Source organism: Eubalaena glacialis, chromosome 5 (assembly GCF_028564815.1).
Source record: "Eubalaena glacialis isolate mEubGla1 chromosome 5, mEubGla1.1.hap2.+ XY, whole genome shotgun sequence".
NCBI lineage: Eukaryota > Metazoa > Chordata > Mammalia > Artiodactyla > Balaenidae > Eubalaena > Eubalaena glacialis.
The window spans coordinates 109,840,926-109,855,764 of NC_083720.1; the positions used below are offsets into that span (position 1 = coordinate 109,840,926).

The window sequence follows — 14,839 nt, forward strand, 5'->3', positions numbered from 1 at the left end:
CCATGTATTCCCTAAGCATACTGTCTTCTACTAACTTTATGTTCACAGTGCTCTTCCCTCTCCTTCCATGTCACCTCCTCTGTGAAGCCTTCCTCTCCTCCTCCAGACAGATCCTGTTGAGCATGCCTTTATGTTCTTTATGTATATTTCCAGTCTGGTGCTTATAGTTATATAGAACTTTATAGATGTTATATTATTATTTGTTTACACAGCTGTTTTTCTTTTTGATTCTAGATTTCAGTCCCTTGATTACAGGAATTAGAATTCCTATTTGAGTCTGACTCATAGTAGGCTTGAAGCCTATTATGAATGAGTGCAATCCAGCCTGGCAAGCAGATCGCAACACCAGCTGCTGGAGTTCCAGACACGCACTCAGCACGTGGCTGGGACACTGGGTAGAGGATCCAGGAGAGAGGGAATCTCAGCTTATTGGTCTAAAATTCTTCAAATTCTCCTGCCTATATTTAGAGTTCATCCCAGAAACCTGGGCTGAGCCTACAAGTGGGGACTGGTCTGTGAAAAGGGCTGCCAGGGGCTGAGGATTTTGGCAGAACTTGATAAGTGACTCACTTAAACACTCCTGTTTCTGAGTCACAGATTTGCAGTTTCTCAGCCCCTAAACCATCTTTCCCTGGAGAAGGGAGAGCTGGAAAAGCAAAGGGCAGGGGTAATTAGAGGGGAAAAGAGGGGTAGTCTTGTGTGATGACCTATGAGGCCTAAGACAGAAATGAAAAACTGTTCTGGAAGCCCAGTGTGGATATCAGCCCAAACTTTCCCCCTTGCCCGTGCTGTCTGTTAAAACTAAGAAATGAGAGAAAGAATTCCTGTCACCTATCATAGAAGAATTGTGAAATAAACTCATGTTGACAGGATATGAGATTAGCAGCCTTCATGTAAGTGCCTTCATTTTCAGCCAGCACTGCCTTCCTCTTCCTCAATGGGACTTGTATAATGTTTATATTAGATGTTTTCATATATCTAGTTTAAGCAATACTTTTTAAAAAAGATGCTTGTTCAAGGCACTTTTAAAAAATTAGAGCTTTTATTTTAAAAAGTCTCAATGCCAATACTTTTTCTGGGTAAAGGTAAAATAAAGAAAAATGCATAAAAATTAAATTTTAGTCTCCTTTCTGGAACAGAAGCAAGATTTGTTTACATTTTACTAAATCTTCAGTAAACCTGCTTAAATCACGGGATGATATTGCCCATGTCTGGCTCATCTCCTTTTTCCATCTTTGTCAATTAGACAGAGACAGTGTTTGGACCCAGCCCAGTACAAGATACATAGTAGGCATTTCATTAATGTTATTACACATCACCCCTTTCTCACTTCCCCTTCTTGGCCTTGTAGTGGTGTGTGTGTATGTAGGTATGTGTGTGTGTGTGTGTGTATATGTATTTACTGAGATATAATTAATGTATAACATTATTTAATTTGAGGTGTACAACATAATGATTTGATATTTTATATATTGTGAAATGATCACCATAATAAGTCTAGTTAACATCCATCACCATACACAGTTACACATTTTTTTTCTTGCAGGGAGAACTTTTAAGATCTTCTCTCTTAGCAACTTTCAAATATACAGTACGGTATTATTAACTATGGTCTCCATGCTGTACATGACATGCTTAGGACTTATTTATTGTTTAACTGGAAGTCTGTACTTTTGACTCCCTTCACCTATTTCATCCACCCCCAGCCTCCTGCCTCTGGCACCCACCAATCTGTTCCCTGTTTCCTTAGAGTGGTTTTAAAATCTCTATGGTGGTAGGAATCAGGGATTAAATATACAGATTCCTTGTTTACAACAGCCAAGATATGGAAGCAACCTAAGTGTCCATCAACAGAGGAATGGATAAAGAAGATGTGGTACATATATACAATGGAATATTACTCAGCCATAAAAGAATGAAATTTTGCCATTTGCAACAACATGGATAGACTTGGAGGGCATTAGGCTAAGTGAAATAAGTCAGACAAGAGAAAGATAAATACTGTATGATATCACTTATAGGTGAAATCTAAAAAAAGAACAGGCTAGTGAATATAACAAAAAAGAAGCAGACTCACAGATATAGAGAACAAACTGGTGGTTACAGGGAAGGGGGAGGGGCAAGATAAGGGTCGTGGATTAAGAGGTACAAACTACTATGTATAAATAAGTAAACTACAAGGATATATTGTACAGCACAGGCAATATAGCCAATATTTTATAATAACTACAAATGGAGTATAACCTTTAAAAATTGTGAATCACTATGTTGTACACTGAAACTTATATAGTATTGCACATCAACTATACATCAATTTTAAAAACTGCAGATTCCTATGATTGCTGAATCAAGAAGTCTGGGGTGTATATGCTATGGGAATGAGTGATAGAAAAGAATTTGCATTTTTACCAAGTCCTCCAGAGGCTCTCCTTGCTCTTCCAAACCTCTCTGCATACAAGGTCTCTCCTGCTCCCCGGAGTTCTTCCTGCTAAGTCATTTCTCATCTGCTCTCCAGCTCTTCAGCCTGGTCACTTCCACCATTATCTGGGCTTGGTACATGAGCCTTGGCTTGGACTGCATGGAAACAGAGTGATTAAATCAAATAATTATATTAAATACTTGTCTTTAATGGCTAGAGTGGTGAAGAAAATGGAATAAATATAGCTTTGATATATTTTAAGAGCCAAAGCCATCTACTTATAGAGCATAACATTTGAACGATATTTACAGTCTTTAAATGGAAGTTTTAAAGATAGGTCATAATTGGCTCTGGATTCTGTTAAGGGCTCCATCTAAGAGGTGCTCCTAAGCCTTCTCTATGGATTAGTTAAATATGTGATTACAGTACCCAGGAGATTTCAGCATTTAGTCAGCCTAAAAGACTCTATTAATAGTCAAAGAGAAATGGAGTTCAACTTATCAAATTGTGGAGTTTGCTTTCTTGCTTTTGAACATCTAGTAACATGAATATTAGCAATAGTGTATGTATAGGAACTAACAATAAGCTAAACCTAATAGCCACATATGACTTTGTGTATTCAGGACTGTATCTTTTTTTTTCTTTTTCTCTTTTAAAAAAACAACTTTGTTGAGATATGATTTATATACCATAGAACTCACCCATGTGAAGTGTACAATTCAGTGGTTTTTAGTACATTCACAGGTAATGAGCAACCAATACCACACAGTTTCAGAATATTTTTATCATCTCAGAAAGAAACCCCATACCCTTTAGCTATGACCCCCCTATCCCTCCACCCCCACTCCAGCCTTAAACCACGAATCTGCTTTCTGTTTCTATGGATTTCCTTGTTCTGGCCACTTCATATGAGTGGAATTGTATAATATGTGGTCTTTTGTGCCTGGCTTGTTTCACTGATAATGTTTTCAAGGATCATTTATGTTGTAGCGTGTGTCAGTGTTTCATTTCAGGACTGTATCTTTAAATTTGTTTCAAAAAACATTTTCTTTAAAAACTTTTTTATTAAAAAATTAATATTTTATTATAAACAAAAAGATAAAGCAAATATAAATAAGCAGAGAAATAACCCATTACCCAACATTCTTAAATGACCACCATTCACATTTTGTTATGTGTCCTTCAAAATTATTTCTTACACATGAATCAACATATAAATATATGGAAACATGCCATTTTGAATCCTTTCAGGTGAATAATAAATACAAGAGTACAGTCCGCCACAGAATGGCGTTGCCTCCTGAGCTCACACTCAAACCTATCCTTCGCTCCAGGGAGTATTTGCTTGCTTCCTTATCCAAATCTACCTTATTTTCCCCCCGAGACATTGTGAAGGTCCACCTCCTTCCTGAAATCCTCAGTGATTCTCCAAACCACAGAGATTTCTGTCTCGTCTGAACTCAGTGAAATATTTGTCAGAGCCAATCACTGGGTTTTGAATAAATAGGGAAAATGGGGCAGAGGTACAAACAAGAGGACTGACAAGAAATTCAGCAGTAAAAGAAACACTTCTGAACAGAATATTATAGAAGAATGTGTGATAAACCCATATCATATAATATTAATGCCATTCTTGAGCAATCGAGCCTAATAAACCGTAAATTTGTTGCAAAAAAGCATAAACGTTATAGATTTTTTGATTAAATTGTCCTATATTAGTTATTTTAAAGTTGATTTAAATTAAAATTTAAACTGGATTTGATTTAAATTAATTTAAACTTTAGAAACAAATTTAAGTGTGTATAAGAATTTAGTTTATGATAAGGGAGTGTTTCAGATTATTATGGAAAGAATAGATTATTCAATAAATGGAATTGAGACAAATCCATCTCACAAATATTAGCATAGATCAAAATAAAATCTAGATGTATTATGACTTAAATATAAAAAGTATGAACCTAGTAAAAGAAAACTTTGGTAAATTTGTCATTTTTGGAGTGGGATAGAACTTTCTAAATCCCAGTATAGAAAACTGGCATATGGTGGCCACTTAATAGTTATTGAATAAAGGAATGAAATATAAAAGCAAAGGACAAGACCATAAAAAAAGATCAGTAGATTTGACAACATAAATATCTTAATGTTTTATATTTTAATTATTATTATTCTTAAATTTGAAAGGCAAATAAGAAACTTAGAAAATATCTATAATATGTAGTAGATAGAGGGTTAATGCTTTTAATAAATAAACAACTCTTGCAAATTAATAAGAAAATATACATTTCAATAGAAAAATCAGTTAAACCATGTATAAACATGTCACCAAAGAATAAACCTAAATGGTCACTAAACATATAAAAAACTGCTCTAGTTTTATTAATCAAAGAATGAAAATTTAAAAAATTCTATTTGTCATATATCAAAGTGACAGACTTAAAAAACACATATCCCATGTTGGTAAGAGTAATTACAAATGACAGGTTTATTATACTGTTGCTGGGTATATTGTTGTATCTTTCAGGGGTGCAGTCTGGAATACATTTTAAAATTTTTTCTAAATGTGCTTAGCTTTTGGTCAATTCTTTCCATTTCTAGGGAAATTTCCCTTAAAAAAATATGGATCTGCACAAAGAGTGCAGCTACAAGTGTGTTCACAGCATTTTTTTTCATAGTAAATGAGTCAATACCCAGCAATTGGCGATCCACTCCCCCCAGCTTTATTGAAGTATAACTGACACATAAAAATTGTATAGATTTAAGATGTACAGTGTGATGATTTGATATACGTATATGCTGTGAAATGGTCACCACAATCAAGCTAATTAACACATCCATCACCTCACATAGTTATCTTTTTTTTTTTTTCTTTTGTGGTGAGAACGCTTGTGACGCTCTTAGCACATTTCAAGAACACAATACAGTATTATTAAGTCATCTGGGGATACATTAGATTCCCAGAGCTAATTCGTTCTGTAACTGAAAGTTTGTCCAACATCTTCCTATTTCCTCCTCCTCTTCCACCAAATGGAGATCCCTAGTGCTCGTGTAGTAGCTCTGAGCCAGACTGCTGGGTTTGAGTCCAGTCCTACCACTCCCAACGAGGTGGCCTCATGCTATTCCCCAACTTCTCTGTGTCTCACTTTACGCATCAGTAAAATGGGGGTATGTGCAGTCCCTATCTCGTAGGGTGGATGTGAAAATTCAGTGTGTCACACAGAAAGTGTTTAATAAGTATTAGCTGTTATTTGTTCCATGTTTTAAGAATATGTCCATACATTGGATACTACTCAGCCATTAAAATAATAATTCAGGATGTTCAGTGACATGAAAAAGTGTTATCTGTTGAGCAAAGAAGGTAGCATACAAAATGGTATATAAATGATATTAATTTCCTTTGTGTTTATCTCCTCTACATTTTTTACAGTGAACATATTTTTTATAGTGAGAATAAGATAAACCAAACAAATAATAAAGACAATGTCCTATTCTAAATCACACTTTTCCACAATTAGGAGTAGCCTACATGAAAAATAGGATAGTTTTGATACATTAAAGCTGACATACTGAAAATAATGTGGGATTTATAGTTTATATACTGGATTTGAATCTTAAATGTCTGAACTTGGACACGTCATTAACACTCCCAACTCTCAGATTCTCCCCTGTAAAATGGGGATGGATATCCCCTATCAAATGGGAGTGTTGTGAAGCTCAATACAATAGTGTATGTGAAAGCAATTCATAAACTGAACAGAGACATACAAATACAAGATCTAATTATAACCATCAAAACCTACTGATGCTTTTAGTTATTCTGTCCCAAAGAACAATATGAATCACATCTCCAGTAAAAAGCTTTTTTTTTTTTTTTTTAATCAGAGAGGTACTTGGTAGTTTGAGAGTCTTCCTAGTTGCTATTAAAAACTCATCACATAAAAGTATCAAGCTTTTAGCTCAGTTTAATTCTTTGGTATAAATTTCTTTCCTCCTTTGTTTTGCTTCCAAGGTATGAGGGGCTGTGAATCATTCAAAAGACAACATGAATTCCTGAAACTTTTGCCTTTGTTTTAAAATTTAAGATGATCATCCCAAAGTAAACTATTTGATGGTGAAATCTGGAAGAGACCCAATTTAATTTTTCTCTTAGGAAAAATGTTTAAAGCAGTTGAAGAGAATTGGAAAAATAGTAAGCAAAAATTGGAAGGAAAATCTACCATATGTTTCTTCAGTTGCACCACCACAGAGAAAGAACCCTGTTCTGCGGCTCAGCTATTTTCTTTTCTCCTTGTCTTATCCTTAGTTATTATTAACAAAGATCAGATGGAGTTGTGCCCAAATTTGTAAGTGATTTGTATGCTATTTTTCAAGTTACAAAGAAAGAAAAGCTGGCAGCTTTTAAGTAGAACTTTCAAGGAAATCGAAATATTTTTTATAAGTCTGAGAAAGATAGAGATGGGGAATGCTGCTCCTTTCTTTTTTTCTACGAAAACAATCACAGAGTGCTTGGAATATGACCAGCTTTCAGTTGTTGTTTTTGGTTTTTGTTGTTGTTTTTACCTTTTCTATGTCTTTTCTGTCAAGTGATCCCACCAATGACTGCCACATTTAGAATCCTTTTAATCTCTAATCTTTAATACAGCTTGCTCCTGAGACCAAGGCTGTCATTCATTGGATTATGGATATTCCTTTTGTGCTATCGGCCAATCTTCATGGAGGAGACCTTGTGGCTAATTACCCATATGATGAGACGCGGAGCGGTAGGTGTCCCTCCTGCTTCTCTAATTGGTTCAAGGTTTACAATTCGTTTACAAGAGTTTATTGGATGATTTCTGTAATATTCTTTTAAGGGACTGGTCATTCACTGATTTTGCCTGTAGAAATACATCTACTGAACTGGAATATCCCCTATTTCATGTGGTATTGGCATATATATCTGGCAGAAAAAGACTATAAATTAAAAAAAAAAGTTTAGGTGAAGAGAAACATGATCTTGACTGAATACTTAGAGAAGAGAAAGGAAGAAAACAGAAGTCATGAACTTGGGTCACTCTTAGACTCTGGTAAAATGGAGGAATAATGGAATTTATGTAGGTTTATGTACAAGATAGCTTAAAAATGGAGGCAGCCTTTTGGCGCTCCATCAGGGCCCATATACATCTCTGCATGTGTCTTTTTGTGCGCTCACACTTCTGCATTTGGAACTGTTTCTTGGTGGTGTCAGGGAGGGGAAGTGATGCTCTGGTTTCCTTTAACTAGTTTTAGTTAAGCTTTAACTAGTTTTAGTTAAGCACAGCAAACTTTAGCCACATAGATATTATCAGCCTAATTCTTGTTGTTCCAGGAAATTTCCTGCTTTGAATGGATTCTCAGGAGCCTTTGAAAAGTTAGGTCTTTGTAAACACAGGATAACTGTAGGTATTGGAAACTGAGTTTTGAAGAGTCTTTGGTAAAACATCCTTAAAATTTGGAGATTTTGTGGTTTGTCAATAGCTGGAAATTTAAAGGACTGGCATAGTTGATAATACAGAATAAGAATACCGTGTACTAAAATAGATATTATTTATTTCAGTAATACACATAGGAGATTTTTTAAAACTGTACATTTAGATACTGAAAAATATGTGTGAGAGTGGTTCATAGTGCCTGTGGAGTTAACAATGGAAATCTTGCTGTCTTCCCAAGTCCCATTTACTATGAACTTGTCACCTTTTCTTGTGAAGCTTTCAATTCATAAGCAGAATGTACATTCTACCCAGTTTCTGCTTTGTGGTATTAGGAGTGGATGTTATACCACCTAAAAACTAAGGTGTAATTGTTGAGTACGTAAACCTTCACTCCTTTCCCATAGTGATGTAGCTAAAAAATACGTCAGCAAGAGATCAACACCAAATCACTCTTCAGAAAACACGCAGTGCTCCTCAGCCTGTGTCAGTTTCTTTAGTCTTGTGGGTTTATTTTCCAGGTAGCGCTCATGAATACAGCTCCTGCCCAGATGATGACATCTTCCAAAGCTTGGCGCGGGCGTACTCGTCCTTCAACCCCCCCATGTCGGACCCGGATCGGCCCCCGTGTCGCAAGAATGATGATGACAGCAGCTTCGTAGAAGGAACGACCAACGGCGCAGCGTGGTACAGCGTGCCTGGAGGCGAGTTTCCCTTTCGCTCTTTATGTGATTAGTGGCTTTTAAAAAATAATTGCCGTTTACATTTAGGGAAACTTCAATCTTCAATCATTAAGAAATAGACTGAACCTATAGTTAATCCATTAAAATTAGTCTGCTTTCTGTATGAATGATTGCTATGTATAGTTTTTTGTTGATTTTTAAGAATCAAGATGCTAATTGAAGAGCTGTAGTAAACGAACTGAAGACATCCGCTGGGAAAATATAGATTGAATATTGTTAATTACCCTACTTTTCAAATTCTGGCCTTAAGGAATAAGATACCATCCCGGTTATATGTTAGTCATGCTTCGATTGTAGGTAAATGTATATTTTAGAGGGCTGGCTTTGGCCTTTAGTGTATCTTGGTCCACATACCGTTTGTTTTTATTTAAAAAATTTCACTTCATGTGGAATGTTTATTTTGTATTCACTGCTGCAGTAAACACTATTATTAGATCAGGAAGCACTTCACCTTTTATTGGGTCTGAAAAGGGAAAAGCCCACTTCAGCACAGCTGGAGGAAGCATCTCTAGACACCAAGGCAGCTCATGTGGCAATCTGTTCTAGTATGGACTTTGAAGAGCTCTCATTTTTCGGGCTACCTGGATCACTCATAGTTGTGTAATATTGCCTCTACCAAGGATGAAGAGTGAAATGTAAAGATACTGATTTTTTTTTCCTCTGCCTAAGAACAATTTTCTGTGGCCTACCTGGAAGTGAAAAGAGAATTTAGGACAGTAGCAGCAGTGACTAATTATAGGATTTTGGTTTGTTTAATATGCTTTTTTTTTTTTTTTGGTTGAATTATGCCCTGAGAAAAATATTCTTCCAGATTTTTTCTTTCTGATATATGTTTATTCTGTTTTTTTAAAAAATTGAGGTATAGCTGATGTACAATATTATATGTTACAGGTGTACAGCATAGTGATTCACAATTTTTAAAGGTGGTACTCTATTTATAGTTATTATAAAGTATTGGCTGTATTCCCTGTGCTATACAATATATCCTTGTAGCTTATTTTATATATAGTAATTGTACCTCTTAATCACCTACCCCTATCTTGCCCCCAGCTTCCCTCTCCCCACTGGTAACCACTAGTTTGTTCTCTATATCTGTGAGTCTGTTTTGTTGTTGTTGTTGTTATATTCACAGCTTTATTTTTTAGATTCCACATATAAGTGATATCATACAGTATTTATCTTTCTCTGTCTAACTTATTTCACTGGGCATAATACCCTCCAACTCCATCCATGTTGCTGTAAATGGCAAAATTTCATTCTGTTTTATGGCTAAGTAGTATTCCATTGTGTAAATATACCACATCTTCATCCATTGATCTGTTGATGGACACTTAGGTTGCTTCCATATCTTGTCAATTATAAATAATGCTGCTATGAACATTGGGGTGCATGTAACTTTTTGAATTAGTGTTTTTGTTTTTTTTGGATTTATACTCAGGAGTGGAATTGCTGGGCTATATGATAGTTCTATTTTTAGTTTTTTTAGAAACCTTCAAAATGTTTTTCACAGTGGCTGCACCAATTTAAATTCCCAACAACAGTGTTGGAGGGTTCCTTTTTCTTTGCATCATTGTCAACATTTGTTATTTGTGTTATTTTTGATGATAGCCATTCTGACAGGTGTGAGGTGATATCTCAGTTTGGTTTTGATTTGCATTTCTCTGATGACTAATGATGTTGAGCATCTTTTCACGTGCCTGTAGGCCACCTGTGTGTCTTCTTTGGAAAAATGTCTATTCAGGTCTTCTGCCCATTATGTAATCAGGTTGTTTGGTTTTTTTTGATGTTGAGTTGTATAAGTTCCTTATGTATTTTGGATATTAACTCCTTATGCAATATATAATTTACAAATACTTTCTCCCATTCCTTAAGTTGCCCTTTCATTTTGTTGACCGTATCCTTTGCTGTGCAGAAGCTTTCAGTTTGATGCAGTCCCACTTATTAATTTTTGCTTTTATTGCTTGTGCTTTTGGTGTCATACCCAAAAAACTTTACTAAGGCCAGTATTGGGAGCTTTTTCTCTGTCTTCTTCTAGGAGCTTTACAGTTCAGGTCTTGCATTTAAGCCTTTAATCCATTTTGAATTAATATAAGTGTATAGCGTAAGATAAAAGTCCAATTTCATTCTTTTGCACATGTGTATCCAGTTTTCCCAAAACTTTTTATTAAAGAGACTGTGTCTTATTCCCATTTAGTATTCTTGGCTCTATTGTCAAATATTAGTTGAGTGTATATATCAGGGTTTATTTCTGGGCTCTTGATTCTATTACAGTGGTCTGTGTGTCTGTTTTTATGCCAGTACCATTACTGTTTTCACTATTTTAGCTTTGTAGTATAGTTTGAAATCAGGAAGTGTGATGCCTCCAGCTTTGTTCTTCTTTTTCAAGATTGCTTTGGCTAGTCATTGTCTTTTGTGGCTCTATATGAATCTTAGGATTGTTTTTTTTCCCCCATCTCTGTGAAAAATTCCATTGGAATTTTGATAGGGATTGTATTGAATCTATAGATAGCTTTGAGTGGTATGGATGTTTTAACAATATTAAATTTATGAACATGGGCTATCTTTCCATTATCTTTGTATCTTCTTCAATTTCTTTTGTCAATGTCTTACAGTTTTCAGTGTACAGCTCTTTCATCTCCTTGGTTAAATTTATTCCTAAGTATTTTATAGTTTTTGAGGCTATTGTAAATGAGATTGATTTCTTTATATTTTTTTGGATAGTTTGTTGTTAACATATAGAAATGCAACTTACCTTTGTATGGTGATTTGGTATCCTGCAACTTTTATGAATTATTTTATTAGTCCCAACTTTTTTTTTTCTTTGTGTGTGTGTGTGTTTGTGGAGTCTCTAGGGTTTTCTATACATAAGGTCATATCATTACAGACAGAGATAATTTTACTTCTTCCTTTCCAACTTGGATGTCTTTTATTTATTTTTCTTGCCTCATTTCTCTGGCTAGAACTTCTAGCACTAAGTTGAATAAGAATGGTGAGAGTAGGCACCCTTGTCTTGTTCTTGATCTTAGAGGAAAAGCTTTAAATCTTTCACCATTGAGTATGATGTTAGCTGTGGTGTTGTCATATATGGACTTTATTATGTTAAGATATGTTCCTTTTATACCCAATCTGTTGAGGGTATCATGAAAAAATGCTGAATGTTTTCAAATGCTTTTTCTGCATATTTTGAGATGATGATATCATTTTTATCTTTCATTCTATTAATGCAGTATATTACATTTGTTGATTTGTGTATGTTGAACCATCCTTGCATCCTAGGGATAAATTTCACTTGATCATGGTGTATGACTTTTTTTTATGTACTGTTGAATTCAGTTTGCTAGTGTTTGTTGAGAAATTTTGCATCTGTATTCATCATGATAATTAGCCTGTAATTTCTTCTCCTGTAGTGTCCTTATCTGGCTTTGGAATCAGCATAATGCTGGACTTGTAAAAAAGAATTTGGGAGTGTTCCCTCCTCTTCAGTTTTTTGGAAGAGTTTGATAAGGATTGGTGTTAATTCTTCTTTAAATGTTTGGTAGAATTCACCAGTGAAACCATCTGACCCTGGGCTTTTCTTTTTAGGAAGTTTTTGATTACTGATCCAATCTCCTTACCAGTAATTGGTCTGTTTTGATTTTCTATTTCTTCATGGTTCAGTCTGGGTAGGTTGTATGTTTCTATGAATTTATCCATTTCTTCTAGGTTATCCAGTTGTTGGCTTATAATTGTTCACAGTAGTCTTTTATGATCCTTTGTATTTGTATGGTATTAGTTGAAATGTCTCCTTTTTATTTTCTGATTTTTTTGAGTCCCCTCTCTTTTTTTTTCTTGTTACGTCTAACTAAAGGTTTGTCTATTTTGTTTATCTTTTCAAAAACCAGCCCTTAGATTTGTTTATCTTTTCTATTATTTTCCTGGCCTCTATTTCATTTATTTCTGCTTTGATCCTTATTATTTCCTTCCTTCTGCCAACTTTGCGCTTGGTTTGTTAATTTTCTAGTTTTTTGAATTGTAGGAATAAATTGTTTATTTTACATATTTCTTTTTTCTTTTAAATGTAGGCATTTATCATAATAAACTTCTTTCTTAGGACTGCTTTTGCTGCATCTTATAAGTTTTGGCAGGTTGTGTTTCTGTTTTCATTTGTTCAAGATATTTTGGCTTCCCTTTGACCCACTGGTTGTTCAAGAGTGTGTTGTTTACTTTTCTACATGTTTGTGAATTTTTCAGTTTTACTCTTGTTATGATTTCTAGTTTTGTATCACTGTGGTTGGAAAAGACACTTGGTATGATTTCAGTCTACTTAAGTCTGCTGAGATTTGTTTTGTGACCTATCACATGATCTACCCTGAAGAATGTTTCATGTATGCTTGAGAAGAATGTTTATTCTGCAGCTGTTGGATGGTATGTTCTGTATGTCTGTTAGGTTCATATGGTATAAACTATAGTTCAAGGCCAGTGTTTCCTTACTGATACTCTGTCTGGATGATCTATTTATCCATTATTGGAAGTGGGGTACTGAAGTCCCCTACTATTATTGTACTATTGTCATTTCTCCCTTCAGACCTGTTAGTATTTGCTTAATATATTTAGATGCTCCAATGTTGAGTGTTTATATATTTTTGATAGTTATATCCTTTGACGAATTGACCACTTTATCAAAATATAATGACCTTCTTTGTCTCTTGTTACAGTTTTTGGCTTAAACTGTATTTTGTCTGAGATAAGTATCGCTACCTCTCCTCTCTTTTGGTTTCCATAAGCATGGAATATTTTTTGTCATCTCTTCACTTTGAGCCTATGTGTGTTCTTAAAGCTGAAGTGAGTTTCTTGTAGGCGCCTTATAGTTGGGTCTTATTTTTTTATTTATTCAGCTACTCTATGCCTTTTGATTGGAGAATTTAATCTATTTACATTTAAAATATTGATGACGACTTCCCATTTTATTGTTTTCTGTTTTGCAGTTCCCTTGTTCCTTTCTTCCCCTCTTGCTCTCTTCCTTTGTGAAGTGATGATTTTCTGCAATGGTATGCTTTGATTCCTTTCTCTTTAGCTTTTTTTGAATCTACCATAGGTTTTTGCTTTATGGTTACCATGAGGCATACATAAAACATCTTATAGCATAACAGTCCATTTTAAGCTGTCAACAACCTAACTTTGATTGCAAACAAAAACTTTACCCTTTTACCTCCTTCCCCCCACATTTTATGTTTTGATGTCACAATTTACATCTTACCATTTTAAGTATCTATGAACAAATTATTGTAGCTATTGTTATTTTTTAATATTTTTAAACCTTTATACTAGAGTTAAGTGATTAATACACTACCATATTAAAGTATTAGAATATTCTGAGTCTGACTATATACTTACCTTTACCAGTGTGTTGTATATTTTTATATGTTTGAATATCACTAAATTAGGTCTCTTTGGCACTGAGCTGTGCCACCTTAGAGAAGGGGGTGATGCAGGTAAAGTGAAACTGTTCCTCTTACTCCCGTCAATGTGTCCAAGCTTGGATTTTTTTTTTCTCCAGTGATGTGCTTTAACTTTTCCATTAGATTCCTGAACTTCCACAAAGGCACTCTATTCATGGGTAATTGTCAAAATTGGTGTTCTTTGGGGAGGGAAGACAGTAGAAAACTCCTGTTTCACCATTTTGATGACATCACTCTCAGTCTTCAAAGCTGATTCCAGCATTGTGGAATGTGGCTGATACTTGCTTTAGCGCTGTATAACAGCAATGCGTTACACTAAATGACTGCTTAAGAACCTGAGAGAGTTTGTGCTTGTGAGGTGGTAACTATTTCCCAAGTATGTTGTTCCATCACTTATGGTAGGTGATTTCACTTGCGATTTCCCACAGTCTCCCCAAGATGCACTGGTTGGTACATCTTTTACTTGGCCCTCAGCAGAGCAGTCTATGTAGAGTTTTAGTCACCACATGCATATTTTGACTTTCCATTTGTTTTTTTTGGCAGGAATGCAAGATTTCAATTACCTCAGCAGCAACTGCTTTGAGATTACCGTGGAGCTTAGCTGTGAAAAGTTTCCACCTGAAGAGACTTTGAAGAGCTACTGGGAAGATAACAAAAACTCCCTCATTAGCTACATTCAGCAGGTAAACACAGTCTCTAGCATAAAATGGGAGATTTAAGAACATTTAAACCTGGAGTACAATAGTCTCCTAAGAGGATCCCAGCCTACGGGACTCCATCTGACCCAGAATGAGGATG

The 14,839-nt window shown here is 35.1% G+C and overlaps 1 protein-coding gene across 1 annotated transcript in view; it reads left to right on the plus strand.

Annotated features, from left to right (window-relative positions):
- The window catches only part of CPE (carboxypeptidase E), a 79,769-nt gene that overhangs the window by 55,498 nt on the left and 9,432 nt on the right, over window positions 1-14,839 (plus strand). Inside the window, exons 4-6 of the mRNA XM_061191574.1 lie at window positions 7,059-7,176; window positions 8,382-8,564; window positions 14,585-14,724. Coding sequence (XP_061047557.1) covers window positions 7,059-7,176; window positions 8,382-8,564; window positions 14,585-14,724 — 441 coding nt within the window. The remainder of the gene's footprint in view (window positions 1-7,058; window positions 7,177-8,381; window positions 8,565-14,584; window positions 14,725-14,839) is intronic.